This window comes from Capra hircus, chromosome 10 (assembly GCF_001704415.2).
Source record: "Capra hircus breed San Clemente chromosome 10, ASM170441v1, whole genome shotgun sequence".
NCBI classification, from domain to species: Eukaryota; Metazoa; Chordata; class Mammalia; order Artiodactyla; family Bovidae; genus Capra; species Capra hircus.
In genome coordinates this window covers 45,181,110-45,204,650 of record NC_030817.1, presented here as the reverse complement: position 1 = coordinate 45,204,650, position 23,541 = coordinate 45,181,110, and the positions used below count along the sequence as shown (strand labels likewise).

The following is a 23,541-nucleotide window of genomic DNA, read 5'->3' as shown; positions in this document are numbered from 1 at the left end:
AGAAAGGCAAATGCCAAAGACTGTTCAAACTACCAGATAATTGCGTTCATCTCACATACCAGCAAAGTAATGCTTAAAATTCTCCAAGCTAGACTTTAACAGCACCTGAACTGAGAATTTCCAGATGTTCAAGCTGGATTTAGAAAAGACAGGGGAACCAGAGATGAAGTTGCAAACATCTATTGGATCATAGAAAAAGCAAGAGAATTCCAGAGAAGCATCTACTTCTGCTTCATTGACTACACTAAAAACTTTGTGTGGATCACAACCAACTGTGGAAAATTGTTCAAGAGATAGGAATACCAGACCATCTGACCTGCCTCCTGAGAAATCTATATGCCAGTCAAGAAGCAACAGTTAGAACTGGACATGGAACAACAGACTGGTATTAAATTGGGAAAGGAGTATGTCACGGCTGTATATTGTCACCCCACTTATTTAACTTCTATGTAGAGTACGTCATGCGAAATCCTGGGCTGGGTGAAGCACAAGCTAGAATCAAGATTGCCAGGAGAAGTATCAATAACCTCAGATATGCAGATGATACCACCTTTATGTCAGAAAGCAAAGAACTAAAGAGCCTCTTGCTGAAAGTGAAAGAGGACAGTGAAAATGCTGGCTTAAAACTCAAATTAAAAAAACTGAGATCGTGACATCTGGTCCCATCACTTCATGGCAGATAGATGGGGAAACAATGGAAACAGTGACAGACTTTACTTTCTTGGGCCCCAAAACCGCTGCAGATGGTGACTGCAACCATGAAATTAAAAAATTCTTGTTCCTTGGAAGAAAAGTTATGACAAACCTAGACAGCATATTAAAAAGCAGAAACATTACTTTGTATACAAAGGTCTGTCTAGTCAAAGCTATGGTTTTTCCAGTAGTCATGTATGGATGTTAGAGTTTCATAAAGTAAGCTGAGCACTAAAGAATTGATGCTTTTGAACTGTGGTGTTAGAGAAGACTCTTGAGAGTCCGTTGGACTGCAAGGAGATCAAACCAGTCAATCCTAAAGGAAATCAGCCCTGAATATTTATTGGAAGGACTGATGCTGAAGCTCCAATACTTTGGCTACCTGAAGTGAAGAACTGACTCATTAGAAAAGACCCTGATGCTGGGAAAGATTGAAGGTAGGAGGAGAAGGAGATGATAAAGAATGAGATGGTTGGTTGGTATCACCAATTCAGTGGACATGAGTTTGAGCAAGCTCTGAGAGTTGGTGATGGACAGGAAATCCTGGTGTGCTGCAGTCCATGGGGTTGCAAAGAGTTGGACACTACTGAATCAGTGAACTGAAGACTAGCAGAAATTATTTCATGCAACCAAAGATATAAAAAAGGAACCACAACAAAATAGGTAGAAGATTAAAGGATACACAGAACAAAAAGATGTAAAATATGATGACAAAAACACTAACAGTGGAAGAGGAACTAAGAATGCATGGTTGTTATAATGTTTTGAACTTGAGATCATATTTAAATAATTATATATGTGTGTGTGTATGTAAATGTATATGTATGTATATGTAAATGATTGAACCTCCTTTATTATTGCTTATATGATCCTTGTCATAACCACAAACATAGATGTACATACATATAAAAAGAGAGTAATCTAAATATAATAGTAAAGATAGTCATCAAATCACAAGGGAAGAAAGAAAGGAACCAAAAGGAGCTATACTAACCAGAAAACAACTAACAAAATGGCAATACGTACATACCTATCAATAATTACTTTCAGTGTATTAGACTAACTGCTGTAATCAAAAGACATAGAGTGGCAGAATGGATAATGGAAACAAGACATAAAGACACACACACACACCTGTGAGAGAGTCACATCAGTTATAAAGACACACAGAGACTAAAAGGGAGATAATGGAAAAAAGGTATTCCATGGAAATGAAAAGACAGCTGGGATGGCAAGAGTCAGACGAAATAGACTTTAAGACAAAGACTGTAACAAGAGACAAAAAAGGACATTACATAATAACAAAAGGATCAGTCCAACAAGAGGATATAATAGTGGTAAATATATGTTCACCCATCATAGGTGCATCTGAATACATACAGAAAATATTAACGAATGTAAAGGGAGAGATTGACAGTAACGCAATAATACTAAGGGACTTTAACGCCCCACTTCCATCAAAGGACAGATCATCCAGAAGACTGAGATCATATCAGTCATCTTTTTCCACCACAGTGCTATGAGAATAGAAATCAACTACAAGGAAAAAACCTGAAAAAACAAATACATGGAGCTCAGTATACACTATTAAACAACCAATGGGTCACTGAAGAAACCAAAGAGCAAATTTTGAAAATATCTGGAGATAAACGAAAGTGGAAATACAATGATTAACATCTGTGGAATGCGACAAAAACAGTTCAAGAAGGGAATTTTAATGGCAAATAAATAAGCAGTCTAGCCTTATACCTAAAGGAAATATTGTCAAAAAAGAACAAACAAAATTCAACATTAGTAGGAGAAAAAAAAAGATTAGAGTGGAAATGAAATAGAAACTAAGAATCAGTTAAAAAGATGCACAAAACTAAAGAGCTGGTCCTGTGAGAAGATAAACAAAATTGATAAACTATTAGCCATAATCATCAAGACAGAAAGAGAGAGCCCAGATTAATAAAATCAGAAGTGAAAGAGTAGTTATACCACAGAAATATACAGGATCATAAGAGGCTACTAGACAATTCAGTTCAGTTCAGTTCAGTCACGTCACTCAGTCGTGTCCGACTCTTTGCGACCCCATGAATCGCAGCACGCCAGGCCTCCCTGTCCATCACCAACTCCCTGAGTTCACTCAAACTCATGTCCATCAAGTCGGTGATGCCATCCAGCCATCTCATCCTCTGTCGTCCCCTTCTCCTCCTGCCCCTAATCCCTCCCAGTATCAGGATCTTTTCCAATGAGTCAACTCTTCACATGAGGTGGCCAAAGTACTGGAGTTTCAGCTTTAGCATCAGTTCTTCCAATGAACACCCAGGACTGATCTCGTGTAGGATGGGCTGGTTGGACCTCCTTGAAGTCCAAGGGACTCTCAAGAGTCTTCTCTACGTGCCAATAAAATTAGCAATCTAGAAGAAATAGACAAATTCCTAGAAACATACAATCTCCCAATGCTGAATTAGGAAGAAACAGAAAATATGAACAGGTCAAATATCAGTAATGAAATTGAATCAGCAGTCCAAACACTTCCAACAAAAGTCCAAGGCCAGATGGCTTCACAGGTGAATTCTATCAAACATTTAAAGAAAAGTTAACACCTATGCTTCTCAATCTATTCCAGAAAAATTCCAAACTCATTCTGTGAGGCATCCCACTGATAACCAGAATCAGACAAAGAAATCACACACACACACACACGCACGCACGCACACACGCACGCACGCACGCACGCACGCACAGAAAGAAAATTGCAGGCCTATGCTTCTCAATCTATTCCGGAAAGCTTCCAAACTCCTTGTGTGCAGCATCACACTAATACCAAAATCAGACAGAGAAATCACACACACACACACACACAAAGAAAATTGCAGGCCAAAATTACTAATAAACATAGAACAAACAAAGTGGTCTGGCTTGAGACACCAACTACTCCTGAGGGCTTGTTTCCCTGTGGTCGCACAGATGGGCCTGCTTTATCTAAGCCTGGATGTTGGAAGGAATGAGGCAAAAAGCTCTTTGTGGCTTCTGGCTCTTTTCCTGCACCTTGGAAGGAGTAAAGGACACTGGACAGATCACAAAGCTTTCAGAGGTCTTTTTGAAGCTCTCAGGATTTGTAACCCTAAAATATCCAGGCCACTGAACCTCCACCTCTTCTGCGGGGGGCACCCTCAGAGCAAGGGGCCCAAACCCCACCTTTTTATTTCCTCTTCCTTCAAGTCATTCTTTAACCACTTCTCCAGAAAGGAAGGGACTGCAAATACCTAATTTTTCTATTCCCCAAAGGCTTGCTGAATACTAGTTCTTTAGTTACCACATGTCATGAAACTATCACTTGGACTCCCTGAATTAATAACCCAAGGATCTTCCCAGAGCAGCTTCCTGTTCTGCACACTCATCCTTGCCACTGCTGACTCCAGAGCTTCAGTTACATGCATAAAACTGACAGAAGTTGTAGTTGCCTTTGTGAAAACCCCCCTCCTGTGACCTATTAATATGGTGCAGTAAAATGATTATGCTGTCCCTGAATATATCCTGTGGACTTTTGGGAAGATTTTGTTTGATTATAATATGAAAGTCATCATACTTATGCCTCACCTAGTGCGACTAGCCACTCACAACTTAAAAAGCGATCTGCCGATAATCAGAGATGATTTTTATTTAAGTGTTTAGTTTTGTGACTGTACTCTTCACGCCCTCCTGGTGCATCTTTCTGTGTCTTTGAGGAGCTCAGGAGGTGACCCCTTGTAAGAGTTTGTTAAGACAACATGGAATAGATTGTTTGGGTATGAGAGCATTAGGTCATGAAGATTAGAACCAAGGTAAGGTGGATGCTGTCTTAACTATGCCAAGTTCAATTATTTAATTATGTTGTGTTAACTGTAGCTGCTTATTTGTGTTGCAGAATGTGCCTAAGCCTGGACACAAGAGAACAGACTCTACCCACAGCAGCAATGAGTCTGAATACACCTTTAGCTCTGAAATTGCAGAAACTGAAGATATTCCATCAAGGACAGAGGTATATTTTAGACACCTATCAATAAAAGTAAGATGTGCCCATCCTGTTATTAACAGAGAACATTTCCATTGCAGGGAGGACCCCATTTGTTCATAAATGTAACATTTGTTTTATATTCTTTATAAAAACTTGAAAGTACTTAATTAGCTATGTATATACATACCTATTACATATTCTTGTCAATCGATATTTAAATTTTTAATGTGATTTTGAGGAGCAGATTTTCCCTTTTGTAATTCCTTTTATACCTTAACATGTTCTGTGTGTAAAAAGTATAGCCTATCATGAATTTATTTTAGACTGAGGTCATTTTTTAAAAAGTAAGCTTTTATCCTAAAATATTATAATATAAATACCAATGCCTTAGAGTTTAGCAAAATTGCTGCCTGTTTGGTGACAGTTTGTACCAATGTAATTCTCTTCTACAAAAATGCGTGGAAAACAGATTATGAATCTGTCTTAGTGTTTTGTATTACATGGTTTGAAATCAAAATGACATATTACTGTAACTCCAAGAGTACAGTGACTTTAAGTTAGATTGTTCCCAAAGCAATTCTCATATCTTCTTCAAATATGATATTAGTTTCTGTAGTGGGTAATTCAGGCACATTATTTTCTATTTTTAGCTCATATTCTGAGAAAATGGCCAAGTCAGAAATAGACTGCTTCTGGCAGAACAGCTGAAAAAAATTGAATGATTCTTTCCTTTCTTAGTTCTACTTGGGAATGAAAAGTTTCTCCATCTCATTCTGCTCATTTTAAAGAAATTGTCACGTAGTTGGAATGTCATATAGTTGGACTCATACATACAAGGGGGCCAAGTAACTGGTCCAAGGTCACAGCTTGTAAGTGGCAGAGCCAGTATTCTAACTGAGACTTGTCTGTTCAGAGTTCCACACTTCACCTCCTCCCACTCAGGGGTTCTACACTGCAGTTTTCCAGTCCCCTTTCTACCTACGCATAAACAGATAACATTAGTCTGGGGACATTGATACAGCCATATGGCCAGTATGTAATAGCAGAGGTTGTTCAAGTTATCTGTTGTGCAACAAACCATCCCTGACTTTAGTGGTTTCAAACTACAGCAGTTTATTATTGCTCACATTTCTTTGGGTTTTGACTGGGTGGTACTTCTGTCCCTCATGGTGTGGGTTGAAGTATCTCCCTGCATTCAGCTGGGGTGAGAAGGTCTCCTCCTTGGGTCTCTCCATGTTGCTTCTCTCTTCAATAATGCAGTGAGTGGATTCTAGGAGTGCAAGGGCAAAAGATGTCAGGCTGTTAGGGCCAGACCCAGAACTGGCATGGCAGCCAGTTCTGCCACATTTTATGGTCAAAGCAAAGTATGAGGCCAGCCCAGATTCAAGGAGAGGAATGGACTCCATCTCTTAATGGGAAGAAAGTTATTTTTGTTGGGTGATTGTTGGTAGCCATCTTTGGAGATTACCCCAGAGTTAGACTTTGAAGATTTTAAAATTACAGCTTCTGAGCCTTTAGTGGATATAAAGATGTTTTCTCCAAATTCTTACAGATTTGAGGGGAGAGGTAACCTTTTTCATTTCTCATTCTCACTTGTTTTATGTCAAGTGACTGAACTGAACTGAACTGAACAGTGGGATTTGGTACAGTTTTCATCTTTTTTGAAAAATGAAGTATGAATTGTGCTTCAGAAATCACCAACAGATCTTGGGGTATTGATACTGTCTGTCACATGCACTGACCACCAGCAGTAGGTCATACACAGGAAGTCTCTCAGTAATGAGGCAGGGTATTGACTGAACTAGTCATGCTTGTTGCTTGTGACTGAGTGTGTGCATCTGAGATGTGGCTGGCTTTGGTTAGTACTATCTTCATCATGCGGCAGACTGCAGTAGCTCTCCTCCTTAGGACTGAGTCCATAACCTTAGCCTCAGTCTCTCTGCATTTCAGTTTCCTCCTCTATAAAGTGGCACTGCTATTATTATCTTACTTTATAGTGATGTTTTGAAGATTAAGTGAGTTAATTTTTACACACTTGCAACAGTGTTAGATACATAATAAGTGTTCAATAAATAAAGGTTTTTGCTCTAATAACAGGCTTTAAACCCAGTATAATAAACAGACTGGGTGTGGCCAGGATCAGAAAGATGGGAATCTGTACAACTGATGATAGAAAAAGAAAGACTGATCATCAAAGGGAAGTTGGGCAGGAGACATGGCAGTCTAAGGCTGTGGTTGTCACTTTGCTCTTCAAGTTACTTACGACCTTCAGGTTTGCGTTTCTTCCTGCTACTTCCTCTATAATGGCCAGGTTTACAAACCACCTCTTAACAAACTAAAGGAAAACTTTCAACTCCTATATGTAGTATTCCCAAGTAACTCCTTTAGAATCCAGGGGCCAGGGCAATAATGGGATCACTCTTGCTTATAAATTGATTTTTTAAATTAAAATAGATTGTTTTGAAACACAGAATTCTGACCTCAGTCATGTATTAATAGCAAAATTTGATGTAAAAATAAAGGATTAATGTCTCTTTAGTCATAAATCACAGACATGTGATTTTCTGTTCACAAGTCACAGTGGCACCTCCACTGCTGCTTCTCTGTGGAGAACTCACCAGGTAGCTCCGCTTGCCTTGTAGCCCGCCCACACTTCTAGCATCTTTGTGGTCTGGGGTTACAAAGACCATGTAACAGTTTTGGGAACCATTGCTTTCTCTGCTGTGTCATGCACCTTTCTTAGTAACCTTTGACTAATTATCTCAGTTCTGCTTCTGCTCTCAAGCTTCCTCACACTTGTCAAATCCAGGGAAAGCGTCACTGTAACTTTCTCAACTACTGTTAGCAATAATTCCAGGATGACTGTCAGGCCTATCATGGTCATTTTGTGAAGAAATTCAGTTATTTTCCTGATTTTCCTCTAATGAGAGATTGTTGTTATTTTTTAGATTAGTTTTTAAAGCTTCACTTTCTTGGAAAAGCCCTAGATGACAAAGTCCTTACAAAGGAAACCCTAGACGCCTTCCTGAGCTAGATGGTCCAGTCATCCTCCTTGCTCGTGTGGTATGGGGAGGACAATATCTCTTCGATTATACATGTCATTAGAGATGAGAATGGGCACCATTTGGAGCACTCTTAGTTCCTAATCATTATGTCTCAAGCACTTTTGCACTTATCTAGTGTTCCTATCCATAAAATTTTGTTCTTATCTATACCAATTAGTTAATTTTTTGTGTAATATTAGCTGGTATCTAAAGAATTATCCCACCCTATTTTAATAAAAGGATTCCTTTTCAACAAAAATGACCATTCAAGGCTGGAGAGGAATTATTCCCAAATGATGACATTTTAAGTACAGTGAATGAAATATTATATTCACTCATAGGATGAAGGCTTCAGTTATAGTATGAAAAAAGGATTAAGTAATTAAAATTTTCAGGGATGTATACATCATTAATGGGCTTCCCCAGTGATTCAGTAAAGAATCCTCCTGCAATGCAGGAGCCACAAGAGACACAAGTTCAATCCCTGGGTTGGAAAGATCCCCTGGAAGGGAGAGAATGGCAAGCCACTCCATCATTCTTGCCTGGAGAATCCCCATGGACAGAAGAGTCAGGTGGGCTACAGATCATAGTGTCTCAAGGAGTGGGACATGCATGACTGAAGCAACTTTGCACGTATATGTACATCATTAATAAGATGAACTAACATTAAAATACATAAGATGGAATGTTTATATTATAAATAAGCTAAAATATCAGTATTTGTGGGGTGTATAGAAATAAGTATTTATATGAATGAAATTCTGTAGTGATTTTATGTTCAGGGAATATGTTATCTCTATTCTACCGTCAGGACAGACTATATACCCAAACTTTTTCTTACTCTTAGCATGATAAAATGGACAGTAAGAAAAAGTCCAGGCCTAACTAGCTTGTAGATAAATGACCCTGATAGCCTATAAGTGCCCCACTTTTTGGTTTAGTTGATTCTTCTTAGGTGTTTGTCTTTTTTAGAACTAGAATGATGCTGAACTTGGCACTACTAGGAATTCACAAATGATCAAAGATAGCTAATGAATATAAAAATTATTCAACCTCATTAAATGGCAAAGAAATATAAGTTAAAACAATAATGAAATACCACTATTGGTATGTCAATTGAACCAATTTTTTCTTTAATGATATAACAGTCATTGCTGCTCCAGGCAAGGTGGTGGTTACTGATGGAAGTATAAACAGGCCTAATAGACTTTAAAACATTAATGTTTAGATATTTATGTACTGTACTAGGGGCTTCCCTTGTAGCTCAGAGTTAAAGCATCTGCCTGTAATGCAGGAGACCTGGGTTCGATCCCTGGGTCAGGAAGATCCCCTGGAGAAGGAAATGGCAACCCACTCCAGTATTCTTGCCTGGAGAATCCCATGGACGGAGGAGCCTGGTGGGCTGCAGTCCACGGGGTCGCAAAGAGTCGGACACGACTGAGTGACTTCACTTTCACTTTCATTTATGTACTGGAATGTTTATTTTAGTATATTTCAATACAAAAAGTAGAAATAACTTCAGTGCTCATCTGTAACATGATGAAGCAAATGATGGTATACATTTTAATACAGCCATCAAAAATAATGCTTTCAAGTATCATATATAAATTTGGAAAACATTTATAATAAATGCCAAGTTTTTAAGATGGTACAAAATTATGATGAAATGTTTTTCCTCTTCTTTAAATTTATAGAAAAAAGACTGGACAAAAATTATGAGTTTTCTCTAAATATGAGGTTATACTTACAGCTCTCATTCTTGTACTTTTCTTATTTCCTAAATTTTCTATGAAAACTTATTTTGCTTTTATATCAAGAAAAAAAAATTTTTTTTTAATTGACATTTGGAAATATAAGATTTGCTGATCAGTTAAGAGGGCTTCCCTTGTAGCTCAGTTGGTAAAGAATCCACCTGCAATGTGGGAGATCTGGGTTCGGTCCCTGGGTTGAGAAAATCCCCTAGAGACAGGAAAGTTTGATAATTATGCTTATTAATTATTATTAATTATAACCATTATTTATATTTATTATAATTAGTAATTATACTTTGATCATTTAATTAAATAAATAAATTGTTGTTACCATTCTTTTTCTCTCTGACAAAAAGAGACTCTTTATCCTCTCCATTGAGTCTAATGATACAATTCTTTCTCTTAACTCATTAAAAATTCAAACACAAAGTAAATGAGGTAAAACAATTATCACATTCTCAGAATTTCCATGATGGTTAATTAGTTCCTTTTGCTTAGCTTGAATTAGTGTATCTTTATTTGTCCTGGTAGTTCTTGCTGTGATTCTGTTTTGGAACAAGTTGACATACTTTTAAATGCTACTAGGTTATCTTTTAGTTTATTAAGGGCTATATATGTTTTGGTTTTTTTGTTTTCTGTCTGTATGACCTCAATATATTTATACTAGCATTTCACCTTTTCAAAAATCATTTTTCCTAATTACAAAAGTAGTACCTGCTTATTGTATACAATTCAAATATAGAAATGTATGAAACTGAAAATGAAACTTTCCCACAGTACCTCCCATTTTCTAAGATAACCTTGATGGCCTTCTAGATTTTTGTATGCCATGGGCTTTGTATGTTTAAAAGTCACGTGTTTTTTTTTTTTTTAAGAAAAATTAGATCATAATATAGATACTATCCTGCAAGTTGTATATTTCACTTAGTACTTTTATCTAGAACATATTTATCTACTTGTGTAGATCTACTTCATTCTTTTTAACAGCTGTAAATATTTCATAGTTTGATTATACCAGAATTTATTTAAGTAGGTCTCCTATTGACCAGTATTTGGAGTCTTTTCAGGTTTTATGATTACAAAAATACTACAGTGAACATCTTTTGTATTGATATTATTGTGTACTTGTACTTGTGTAAGTATTTTTGTAGAATTAATTCTTAAACATAGATTGCTAGTTTAATGGATATACAGATTTAAATTTTAATGAATGGGCCTAAAGGGCCTACTTATACTTCCACCAACATCATGTAAGACACTGTTAGTCTTTGTCAATATGATGGAGGAAAGTGGTACCTCACTGTTGTTTAATTTGCACTTCTCCATTTATTAGCTGGTTGGATGTGCTATTCATATACTCTTTGGCCATTTATATCTTTCCTATAAGTTTGCCTATTTTTCTATCGAGCTGCTCATCATTTTCTCATCAGGTTTTACATCTTATGAATCATCTTGACCATCTTATAATTTCTGGAGTTTAGGAGCCAAGTGAGAAGAAGGTGCCTCTGGACATGTCATTGTTCCTCAAGCTCCAGAAGCGGGTGACAGAGCTGGAGCAGGAGAAGCAGGTGATGCAGGATGAGCTGGACCGCAAGGAGGAGCAGGTGCTCCGCAGCAAGGCAAAGGTGAGCAGTGCTCTCCCAGCCTAGGGCCATGGCAAACTGGGTTCTGTGGGCTCTTCTTTAATGGGAACTCAGGCCAGAAATACTTTAATCAAGTAGGATTTCCTTCAAGTGAGGGCTGAACTCTCCTTACTGTTTCCTGCAGAGCTAAGTAATATTCTGAGTAAAAATTAACAATTAAATTATAACTACTTATTTATAAAGTTCTTAACTTTATGTTTTTCCCTAGGAAGAAGAAAGACCACAGATTAGAGGTGCAGAACTGGAATATGAGTCACTCAAGGTAATGGGGAGTGTCTGGTCAAGACTTTGAATATCTTGTTTTGGCAAGAAACCCATTCAGAGCCTCTTTCTCTCAGAGAACATCCTTAATGGTACCTGAGGCCCTAGCTTAAGCTCTTTTCAGGCATTATTTCTAGCCTTGTGTTGTTACCTTTTTAAAATTCTCTTTCACATAAGCTAGATTTCAGCCTAAGCAGTAGCTGCCTTTGGAGGCTGTAGAAAGTAGTAAAGGACATGGACCCCGGTGTTAGACTGCCTGGGTTCAAATGCTAGATCCACCACTATATGGCTGTATGCAAATAATCCTTTCTGTGCCTCAGTTTTCTCATCTATACAATGGGAATAATGATAATATTTATCTTATAAGACTTTCATGAGGATTATATGAAGTAATTCATGTAAACTGTGTAGAATAGTGCTAAGCACATAGTAAAGACATGTTAGCTGCTGTCATTATCTTCATTGTTTTAAAATACATCAGCCTTAATTTTTAACAACAATCCTGCAAGTAAGCATTTTAATTCCCATTTTATAGACGAAGAAATCAACACTAAGAAGTATAAGTAACTTCCTAAGATAACCCCACTAGAAACTGACAGGAGCCGACTTTGAATGTTGGTGTCTCTGACTCCAAACCCCATGTTCTAACCATCAAATCCCACTGAAACTATGTGTTTGTAGAGAAAGACAGATATTTGTTTACAGAGAAGAAACATATTCCAACATATTTTAAAGAATAGTTGGAGGGAAGGGGATGGAGGTGGAGAACTGTATCTGCTTAGTGGTTCAAGGCAGAGTCTCACTAGATGGAGATAAGCTGCCACTGTGTGTTCTAGAGCACACGAACACAGGAAAAGGCACTAGTTAGGAACATTAGTTCCTAAAATGCAGAGCATCTTGGGTAACACAGAGATGAAGCCCAGAGGGGAGACTGTCCCATTGCTTGATTCAGAGCTGGCTGTGCACCACCTGGCTCCTTCCTTTGCTTTCCAGAATCAAAATCTTGAGCCCCTAGAAGTCTGAGCTATCAGATTGTCAGCTGTCAAGTCACCTCCAGCTCCAAAAGTTCCCTAGGGTATTAATTAATTTATTGCCTTAAATTTATTATTCTCAATGTTTTCTGATTATGCCAGTTTTTAAACTTCTTTTCTGCTTTTGAAAATTGTGGTTTTAAATAGCTGGAAAATCGCAATAATGTTCATAATTATAACCAACCAAAACTAAAAATTAGAAAAGCCGCAAAATGTTTAACAGTAGGCATTTACATAAACTTGAGAACTCCTGAGGTCTCTCTAAACAATCATGAGTTTTTTGGGGCTTGTTTTTAGTAATATTATGCAAGTCTAGTCCTGATAAATTATTTCCTAATACTGTGATTTAGAACATAATCTATGCACATTTAGAGGCCCTGTTCTGTGTGGATTGCTACTTCCCACAGTCCAGAGCCGCTGACATGTGCCTCCTCTCCAGGCTGTATGGCATCTTGGTGTGGAGAGTGCCTGTCCTCTACCCGCCCAAACCCGCAATGCCTTGTTCAGCTCCTTCCCCTGAAGACAGTAAGAGTGATTCTAAACACTTGACTGATAATACCTTATATTTACTTTACAATTTGAAATGTTTTTCCTTTACCTGATCTTCTTTAGTCATGGTCACACTTCTGAGATAATTTTTTATTTCCTTTATAAGATCAGTTAACTGAGGCCTTAGAACAGTGAAGAGACTTACTATTAGTTGGTAAAGTCTGATCTTGAATCCAGATCCCCAAACAATAGGAAACATGCTACGTTCCCATCACAACTTGTTTGAAAACTAATTTTCACCCCCAAAATATGATATTTACTTTTAAAATACCCTGCAGGACCTTTCCCTTTCTAAATTATAACATAATTAAATATTTTGCTTCCCCAGTGAATGTACTACTGGGGTAGTACATTTTTATGTTTGTGGAAAAAGAAAAGGGTGGCAGCAAAGGGTCATCTCCATTATTCTCCTTTGTCTTTTATACTCTTTGCCTAGAAAACCAAATCATGATATGGGTTATGCAAGACAGGAATCAGATGGGATGGGCTGGGACAGGCCAAAGGAACAGGGATAGGAATCTGATCTCCAGATCTTCTGCTTCTGCCTGCCTTTCACAAAAAAATGGACAAAAAGAGACATTCCAATGTGAAAATGAAGCCCAGATCACAGAGTTCCAAAGTGTTAGCATGGTGTTTCTTGAAATGTGGTCTCTGGGACATCTGTGTCAACATCACCTGGAAACTTGATGGAAAAGCGAATCTGTGGGCGTCACACCAAATCTAAAGCCCTCCACCCTCTAGGTGATTCTGATGCACGTTAAAGTTGGGAGACATGGCATCAGAGCTTAGGTGTTGAAGTAGAGACATTCATATGTTTTCTGTTGCAGAAACAGAAATATGAATCTGATTACTTTGGTGGGATACTGAGGATAGGAAGGAGCATTCATTTACACATCAGTTCAGTTCAGTCGCTCAGTCGTGTCCGACTCTTTGCGACCCCATGAATCGCAGCACGCCAGGCCTCCCTGTCCGTCACCAACTCCCGGAGTTCACTCAGACTCAAGTCCATCGAGTCGGTGATGCCATCCAGCCATCTCATCCTCTGTCGTCCCCTTTTCCTCCTGCCCCCAACCCCTCCCAGCATCAGAGTCTTTTCCAATGAGTCAACTCTTCGCATGAGGTGGCCAAAGTACTGGAGCTTCAGCTTTAGCATCATTCCCTCCAAAGAACACCCAGGGCTGATCTCCTTCAGAATGGACTGGTTGGATCACCTTGCAGTCCAAGGGACTCTCAAGAGTCTTCTCCAACACCACAGTTCAAAAGCATCAATTCTTCAGTGCTCAGCTTTCTTCACAGTCCAACTCTCACATCCATACATGACCACTGGAAAAACCATAGCCTAAGAATGAACTAATCCATGAAAGAAAAGGTTATAAATTCTTAAACCAGAAAAAAAACTGTCTTCAGATAGTCTTAGTATGACATATTAAAAGGTCTAATTTGGTACTACAAACCTAAAATTGCTTCTCTGGAAGAAACAATAAAATGTTTTATGTTTGTATGGAAGGGTCTCACTTTCATTATTGTAAAATCTTAGCACCATCTGCTAAATAAATCAGCATGGTACTTTTAATGCCTGCCTGCTTCACTATTTCCCACCCAGTATCCTATGACCTTTGTATTTTAGTGTCAGTAAACAGAGTTTAGCATCAGAACTCTATTCTGGGTTCCTGTTGCCATTGTTTGAGCAGAGCGTGCCAAGGGCAGCGCTAACTGGTGACATGAGGATGGCTGGTGGTATGTGATAGTATGGAGATGGTGAAGGATGTGTGTGTCCATCTGGATGGCTGAAGGAGGAGGTGGCCCATCCTCTCCTTCCACTTCTCAAGGTTTCTGCCAGCACCTTCACAAGACTGTCACACAGGAAAAAGTTTCAAAAATATATTGTTTGTTGTTATTGAAACATTATAGAGAATTTTATTAGCTTAAATGTCATATAATTTCTTAATTAGAAATTAGAAGCCTAAAATTTCAGTGGTTTTTCTCTTCCGCTTTACAAAGGAGATAAGAGGATGCTACTCAACATTTCAGGGATCTGCTCATCTGAACCATTCATTAGAAGTACCCTGACAGTTGGGCCCTCATACTTGCTCTTATATTTATACATAAAGAAAACCTGAGCTTCTTAGTACTTATCCAAACTCGTACCTGAGGACTTAGCATTTTCTTTAAGCCTGTGAACACACCTGGGCAGATTCTAAAACCTGGGTTGATGAAGCAAACTATCACTCATCTTGCTCAGTTCCACTTGATGTTGACTTTCTGAATTTGCAGAGCTGAGTTCCCAGGGGAGCCATTCCCTAGGGTGGCTCTGGTGGTCTTTTCCAGAAGAATTCTTCTGCTCTCCTGGGGAAAGGTAAGTAATCCTATGTAAAGCTGAGGAAGACGGTGATGAACCATTCTTTGTCTCGTCCTACAGCGTCAAGAACTAGAGTCAGAAAACAAAAAACTGAAAAATGAGCTAAATGAGTTACGAAAGGCCCTCAGTGAGAAAAGTTCCCCTGAGGTGACTGCCCCAGGTGCGCCAGCCTACCGTGTCCTCATGGAGCAGCTGACCTCTGTGAGTGAGGAGCTCGATGTCCGCAAGGAGGAAGTCCTCATCCTGAGGTCTCAGCTGGTGAGCCAGAAGGAAGCCATCCAACCCAAGGTGAGCATGAGCAAGTGGCAAAGGTGGTGCTGGGGACTGGCCTCTTCCTGTTCTTTCCCTCCAATTTATGTGATGGAAACATAAGTGTATTTAGTCTAATTGAGGATATCATCATTTGAAAAAAAGAAACTCAACATTGTTTAAAAACTGTTGCAAACACCAATTAGACTGAGCAAGAAGCAAGTGAAATCCCAACTGCTTCTCAAAGTTTCACCTCTCACTCATTAACAAAGGGCTTTTAAAATGAATATTTTTATAGTAATCTGATCACGGTAAATTTTGATCAGAAATACAATTAAGTACAAAAATCCATAAATTACCTTGCTGTGGGAAGCCATTAAATACAATTTTAAATTATTTGTTGAAAATAGCCTGTTTAACTGGGAAGATAACACATGTAAAGATTATGCATGAGATCAGTGAAGAGAAGCGACATGGAGATGGTTTCTGCTCACCTCAGGGAATTCTGTTTGAGGTGGGAGTGGGCCCAGATGGAAGGGGCTATATTTAGTGATTCCACAGAAAGGACCTAGGATGGAGATATAGATGGTTCTTTGAAGTCCTTCCCTGCCCTCAGGTAACTTCAGATCCACCACTGCTGTGTGTTGGTGAGAAGTGGACTTTTTGTCATTTGATACCAGAGGGAATTCGAGTAATCATCATAAAACCTGGTCTGCGTTCCTCCTTGCCCATGTTCATGCAGCAAAGTGTTACCAAGAATTAGGCAATCAAGTATCCCAGCTGCATGACATGTCATGTGAAAAATGACTGTAAGTCAGACAGAGACCAGTATATGCCATACAATATCACTTACACATGAAATCTAAAAACAGAAGCAGATTCATAGAACAAACTAGTGATTGCAGGGTAGGAGGCATGTAGGGTGTTGGGTAAAATCGGTGAAGGCAATTAAGAGGTACAAACCTCCAGTTATAAATAAGTCATAGGGATGTAATTTATAGCATAGGGAATATAATCAATAGTACTGTAATAACTCTGGTGACAGATGGTAATTAGACATTTTAATGATCATGATCATTTTGTAGTGTATAAAAACATCTACTCACTTTGTTGCATAAATGAAATTAATATAATATTGTATATCAATATAATTCAATTTTTAGAAGGCTATAGTATATAATGAATGGGATGCCTAGAAGGTTCAAGAGCACTTCTCTTAGAAATGGTAGTTCTGCACGTGGTTAAGATACCAGACCTGGCACATGACGTACTTGATAACAACAACTCACACAGAGGACTGAGCCTCTGAGAAACCAGCCTCCCTCTGCATGCTAGCTGGAGTAGCGTCCAAAATGAGGATCCCTCTGTCTGCTTTCCTGTGGCAATCTGATATTCTATAATAACCAAAAACTTTAGTAAAAGTTAATGGAAAGAAAAATGAGCCAAGGAACATAAAAACAGCTCAGCTCACAAGAGCATGTAGTTCTGGTATCACACACTCTCACCTACCTGCCTCACATATTCCATGTGATGACTTCTCTCTAGACCCTGTTGGGCTGGCCCTATCTAATCAAGGTCCCTGCTCTCCAGGTTCTCAGCCCATGGATAGCATCAGCTTGTTCTCTCTTAAGAAAAATGCACAGGACACTGACTAAGACCTTTCAATCCCAGGGTTGTTTGTCCCACTCCGTTTCTGGTCGAGAGACATTTCACAGCTCCTTTGCAGGCAGTGACACCCCATGAGCCAGGTGAAGATAGAGCCCGGCCACGTCTAGTTTGCCTGCTCTGCCTCCGCAAGTACTCTGGGAGGCTGCATTTGGACTAATGAATGACCTCCTGTCAAGGCACTGCTGAAACTCTCACAAACCTAAGATGAGAATTTCACCCCAATACATGAGCAGGAGGCTTGTTTTCTCACATCCTCACAAATACTGTACAATTAGAAAAATCAAAACAACTCAAAAAGAATTTCAACTGAGAAGTAAGAGTTGCCATTCCATAAATGTATGTTAATGTCCACCGCATGCCAGTTCCATGGATACTAATTTACATATAGAGTTAGTTTTAGGAGAAACCAGTCTAGGTTGTTTTCACAGTTAGCTTTTTTCTGTTTTGATGGGGACTCATTGATGGAATTTATTTATGGAACTAAGAGTTTGTTGTTTTTTCCATTTGTTTTTCTTGCTTGCTGACTTGTGATTTTTCAGGATGACAAGGTAATTCTAATTTTTTAATAAGTATCCCCCAGTATACGCAGTTGATCCTTTCTGGCCACCAAATCTACTTTGGTATTTACAAATTAATTTCCTGTTTGACCTCTTCCTATTTGAGAAGTCAGTGGTAAAATTTTGGATGTCATAGGTTCCTGTCTGGATCACAGAGAGGCCTCCATGACTTTTGAACTCATAGTCAGCTCTGTGACCCTCAGTGGTCGTAATGGTGGGTCCCCACAAGCAGGGAGGAAAGCCCTTAACTCAGAAGCACAAGCTCTCACTTCTACAAGCTGTGGGTTTGTTAGCCAAGGGTGAGGAGGAGCCTGAGGAGCTGAGCATCACCTTCTTGGGAAGGGTGGGATTTTCCTACAAGGCGCAGCCCTTTCAGCCCTGGTTCCTGTCTTGGCAGAAACTCTGAGCAGTGAGTAAGGAACTTCATACTGCTGGTAGTCTGAGTCTGATCCCATACTTACCAGTTTCTTAGCTAAGGTAGAACAGAGGAGGGAAGGACTGGCTACTTTATACCATCTTTCCTTTGGACTGGCTCACTAGATCAACTTACCTAATTTACTACAAGTTCAAAACCACATCATATAGGTTCTCAGATGCCAGAGAATACATGTAGCATTATTTAATATAGAAATTGGTTCTTTGAGTTATTTCTTAACACTAAAATTCTGAGTGTGAGGAATTCCCTGGCAGTCTAGTGGTTAGGACTCCATGCTTCCAAGCTGCAGGGGGCATGGGTTCAATCCATGGTTGAGCAACTAAGAGCCCACAAGCCATGCAGCACCGGCAAATTTAAAAAAAAATCTGAGTATGGCTTTTTAAGAATAGAAAGATTTTATGCCTTAATAAAAGAGAAAAAAAGAAATTTCCTATCAAATGTATAGTAAGATATTTATAAAACATAGCTAAAATACTTTTTAAATGCTATATGTAGTGTTTATGTGAAAGATTTTTAAAATTCAGTAGAATATAAATTCTTTATAGCTTTTATCATATTTTAAGTATGAATTTGTAAACTCAAAAAAGGACAGCATTAGCATATAAGTAAGATTTTTTTTTTAAATAAATACTGGAATTCAAAAGCAAGTATTTATGGGCCTCTTGTTGGCATTAAAGTTATCTTGGTCTCTAAGATCACAATATTTGAAGTGTATTCTGTTATCTCCACTTTACTGTGAGACCTGGCTTTAGAGCAAACATTGACTAAAGGATTAGGCATATACTATTTAGACAAATAGAGTGGGCCCATGGATTCTAAAGGGTGTTATGCTTTAGAGACGATTAGAACAGTTGTTCTTATTGTCTATTCTTGCCCTGGTTTAGGAGGGATAGAGACTGGCTGGAGTAGAAGCAAAATTTTGAAATTATATTGGTTGTCAAACAGATTAGACCAAAAAAGAAAAAAAAAAAATGAAGTAAAAATGTTAGCAGAAAAGTCCTTTCTATACAAAATCATTCGTTATTCTGACCTGCTAGATGTTTATTTCAAAAGCTTATATACTATTCCTATACCATAACAGAGTAAAAAACATTAAATAACAGCAAGTGGTAGATAGTTCCAAGGAGCTATATCCTTCCCATTTATATATCTCTAAAGATATGAGAAAAAACTTTAGTTTTGCTGAAACATAATCTAAACACCACTTTTTTTTGTACTGAGTTTTTAATAGAAAAATGAGTTTTGTGTCAAACTTTTCATATTTCTTAGGGCATTTGTTTTGTTATAATCAGTCCAGAAGTAAAAGAAAGAACAGCTTTGTACATTACATTGAATACTTTCTTGGCGCTCTTGCCTAGTTATTGTTTTAAAGCTATGTATACTGGATGGATAGATGGATGGATAGACAGATAGAAATAAGTATATTTAAAAGTGTATATACAGCATTAGAATAGTAACCAGGCATGATATTTATGTATGTATTTCACACAGCATAAAACACACATGGCCCATCAATGATTTTGTTTTCTCTAGAATCACACCATCTTTGTAGTAGAGTGTTAGGGATTCTCAAGAGAGGGACAGAGGTGCCTCGTTCTCTTAATTGCCTGTGCCCCACTCTCTGTAGTCACCCTGGGGCTAGCGTAGATCTCTGGTGGGGCAGGTGTGTTGTGGAACACATAAACCCCCTATTCTGTTGGAAAGAAAATTGTTACATGTGGTCCAAAGCTTTTGAGTTAACACTTAATGTGGAAATGTCTTTTCCCCTTTAGAACACAATGACAGATTCCACAATACTTTTAGAAGATGTACAAAAAATGAAAGATAAAGGTGAAATAGCACAAGCATATATTGGTTTGAAAGAAACCAACAGGTAAGTTGATCTTTCTTTATTCATTTTGGTTTAATCATGTTGATCTCTAGTCTTCAAGCCAGCCTCTTGTACAGTGAGTACAAATGTTTTTGCATTGTTTTGTTAGACATCAGCTGACCTTCAAAAGGGATCCAACGTTTCCAATATATTCCCGGTTAAAATCTCATTTATAAGACGGTAGCATTACTGATAAGAAATTGAAAGGAAAATGTTCTTTACATCAAGGGAGTATATTTCTGTGTTTTTAGGGCCTTAGCCTTGAGAAAGAAAATCAATTGCTTACTCTGTAGCATGGACTTTCTTGGGTAGTCACTTCCATTTGTTATTCAGGATGGTTATTTGTGAAGGTTTGTAGGGGCAGCTGCAGCTTTCAGTAATTGAAATTTAACGTAAAGAGAAGTGATGAAATAGCTGAATCACATCCGTGTTGGCCATATAATTCTCAAAGGGTACCATGACTTCCCAGGATGTGACCTTGATATTTGAGACCAAGTTTTTGTCACGTTTCCTAAGGTGTTCTGAGAAAATCCTAACACTGGTTTTTATCTCATTTACTCTAAACATGAATGAAGTTGTGGATGGCACTTAGCTCAGTCTTAAGAGTCTTGGGTGGGCTGAGAGTGCAGATTTGCACAGTCACTAAATGACTGAACTTTCCCCAAAGCTTTCCTGTAGCTAAGATTATCACTGCTCATTTCTGAAATTCCTCAACCTTTCTGCCACTCCTGCTTCCCAAAGAACCTTCATGCTATTAAACTCTGAACTTAAAAGACTACATACTTAAAAGAACTTGGCCAGTGATGATAACAGAGATTATCAGTGTACATCTAGATCTCCTGATGCATAATATCAGAATTGGTATACAGAAATACTTCACAGACTAAAGAATACTGCCATGCAAGATATAAGGTATTTACTACCTTCTTTTATGGACAAGAGTAGAGAATGCTTATAAAAGTATTTGGTTAAACTTAAATTTTAATTTATGAATGTAAGTTGTAAGCATACCTTATAGCTGAGAATGTGTTAATGTAAAAAGAGCTATATTAAATTGTTCATCCATCTGCTCAGCTATTCAGTCACCAGATATATATTGTATACCTGTTTCATCCCAGACCATGCTCCAAATACTGGCAATAGAGCATTAAGCAAGGTCAATGCAGTCCTTCCCTTCATAGAGTTTGTAGAGTGTTGGGGAGATAGCCAAGAGAATTTGGACTTCCCTCGAATGACAGTGGAAGCTGTTGAAAGATTTTTAGTAGGAGAATGGTATGATGAGATTGGAAAGCTAGCCTTGGCTTTTATGTTAGAGCATAGACTGTAATGGAACAAGATTAAAATCATAAAGACTAGTTAAGAGGTTATTCCCATAATTGAATGACTGGTTATAGTAACTTTGACTTAGTTGATAGCCATTGGGATTGAAAGAAGTGGGACACTTAGAAAGATACTTAAGAAGATGAGGTGAGCATCCTTGCAGTTTACTGGATGTGTGATCGGGGAGGGGGATCATGAAGAGCAACTCCACAGCATCTGTGGTGGATACTTGGTTATATAGAGATGCCACTTCACGATGCTGGGTCTGGGATGTAGGGAAGTACAGGAAATTATCAATAGATTTACAGATATTTAAGGAAGAGAACTTCATTCGGAGATTGAAAATATAGATCTGGAACAGGAGAGACGTGTGGGCTGATATGTAAATATTGAAGTCATCGGCATGTAATAATACAGTTGAGACCATGCAAATAGACTAACTCTCCAGGGAAAGATGGTAAATGGAAAGTAAAAGAGCAATCTATGAAATTCATTTATGTAAACATGGTATCAACAACAAAAGTCTAGTAAGAGGAGTAAGATCCTGGGCTCTGTAGTCAGATAGCACCTGCCAGGTATCTAACTTCTAAACTTTGGTGTCTTCTTCTGCAATATGGCAAATGATATATATTGTTACTAGGAGAACTAAATGAAATAATGCCTGTGGAAGGATGTAAAACAGTGTCTGATACTTGGCACACACTCAACATATTATTTTTATATACTCTAATCAGTTTCATCAGTTTTATTTGTTAATTATACATTCTTTTAATAAAATGTGTGACTTTTCTAGTAAAAAAAACACTTTCCCTGGGTCTTAAAATTAATTTTTGACACAAAAATTTTTTTTAAGTTGTGTCATAAAAGCTGGGAACTTTGGACATATTTATCAGTTACTCCTATAAGAACTTTTTAAAGCAATTTAAAAAATACAAAACTAGATTTTATCAAGCTAAAACAAATTCCTACCCAGAAGACTTAAAACTTTATTTTGAAGTGAATTATAAAAATTGCCACATGAAGACAATAGCTTAAATTTTCATTCTATATGTGTATGACTGTTGTGGTTAGTCTCTAACATAATGTGTGACATAAGATCACTCTGCTAGCTGAATAGAATGTTAAAAACAGATGTCTTTCTCACCTCCTGAGTCATTTATTATTTTGCAGGAAAAGTAGCCCTGGATCCTTGATTATTTTGTTTTAAATTCCCCACCTTTACATGTGATGTTACATATTACTCATTAAAAAAAGAATATTAACCAAAAACAATTTCTGTGGTAATGTCTTAAAGTCATCTGTAATTAATAAAGACAGTCCTAGTGATTTAATAACATGTTGAAGTACCATGTGCTGCTGTTGACCGTCGTCATCTCATTCCCGCCCTGTATCCCTTTGTGTTTTGCATTGTTGTTCCTTTTGCATGGAAGATCATCTGCTATGGATTGCCATGAGTTGAATGAGGATGGAGAGCTGTTGCTGGTTTATGAAGGGTTAAAACAAGCCAACAGGTTATACTTGTCTCCTCAAAATGGAATGTTATTAATTTGTTGTTTTTCTTACTAACAGTGGCCTCCTGACTTTAACTTCTATATTTCTTACACATTGTCTTCCTGGGTAAATTGCCGACACTAAAATTCGTGAATGTCTCACTAAGAGAGGAAGGAAACCCAAACCTCTCAACTAGAGCCCAAACAACTGTGGGAATGATTAATACATATTACTTAGCTGTTTCTTGTTTGGAATCATGATCAGTTCAAAGGATATCTGTGCCTGGGCAATATAGCTACATTCTCATATATTATCATCATGCTGCCTAACAGCAGTATTCAGTACATGACTTGGCATTCAGTGTGGTTATTGTGAGATTCAGATTTGTGAAACAGCAAACCAGGAGGGTTTCCTGCACAGCTGTAGTTCAAAATAATTACCCAAACTCATCATGTTAAACATGTTTAGGAGAAAGCAAATAAAATTGAAATAGCAACACTTTTCTAACATAGACACTCATCTCCTCTAGTGATACTTGTGTCTTAAAATCTTAAAAATACTGGGTTTTTTTGGTCCTAAAAATACTGTTTTTATGTCTTAAAAATACTGTTTCAGTGATTAATTTTTAAACTAC

At 37.9% G+C, this 23,541-nt stretch overlaps 1 protein-coding gene across 10 annotated transcripts in view; it reads left to right on the top strand.

Annotated features, from left to right (window-relative positions):
• The window catches only part of MYO5A (myosin VA), a 197,222-nt gene that overhangs the window by 145,281 nt on the left and 28,400 nt on the right, over positions 1-23,541 (top strand). For 4 of the 10 annotated variants that reach the window (XM_018054215.1, XM_018054211.1, XM_018054212.1 and 1 more), the window contains exons 25-31: positions 4,589-4,702; positions 10,955-11,098; positions 11,325-11,378; positions 15,377-15,604; positions 17,773-17,781; positions 19,999-20,099; positions 22,847-22,927. In XM_018054215.1, the coding sequence (XP_017909704.1) occupies positions 4,589-4,702; positions 10,955-11,098; positions 11,325-11,378; positions 15,377-15,604; positions 17,773-17,781; positions 19,999-20,099; positions 22,847-22,927 (731 nt within the window). The remainder of the gene's footprint in view (positions 1-4,588; positions 4,703-10,954; positions 11,099-11,324; positions 11,379-15,376; positions 15,605-17,772; positions 17,782-19,998; positions 20,100-22,846; positions 22,928-23,541) is intronic. The other 6 variants (XM_018054218.1, XM_018054216.1, XM_018054213.1 and 3 more) reach the window with 3 other exon arrangements.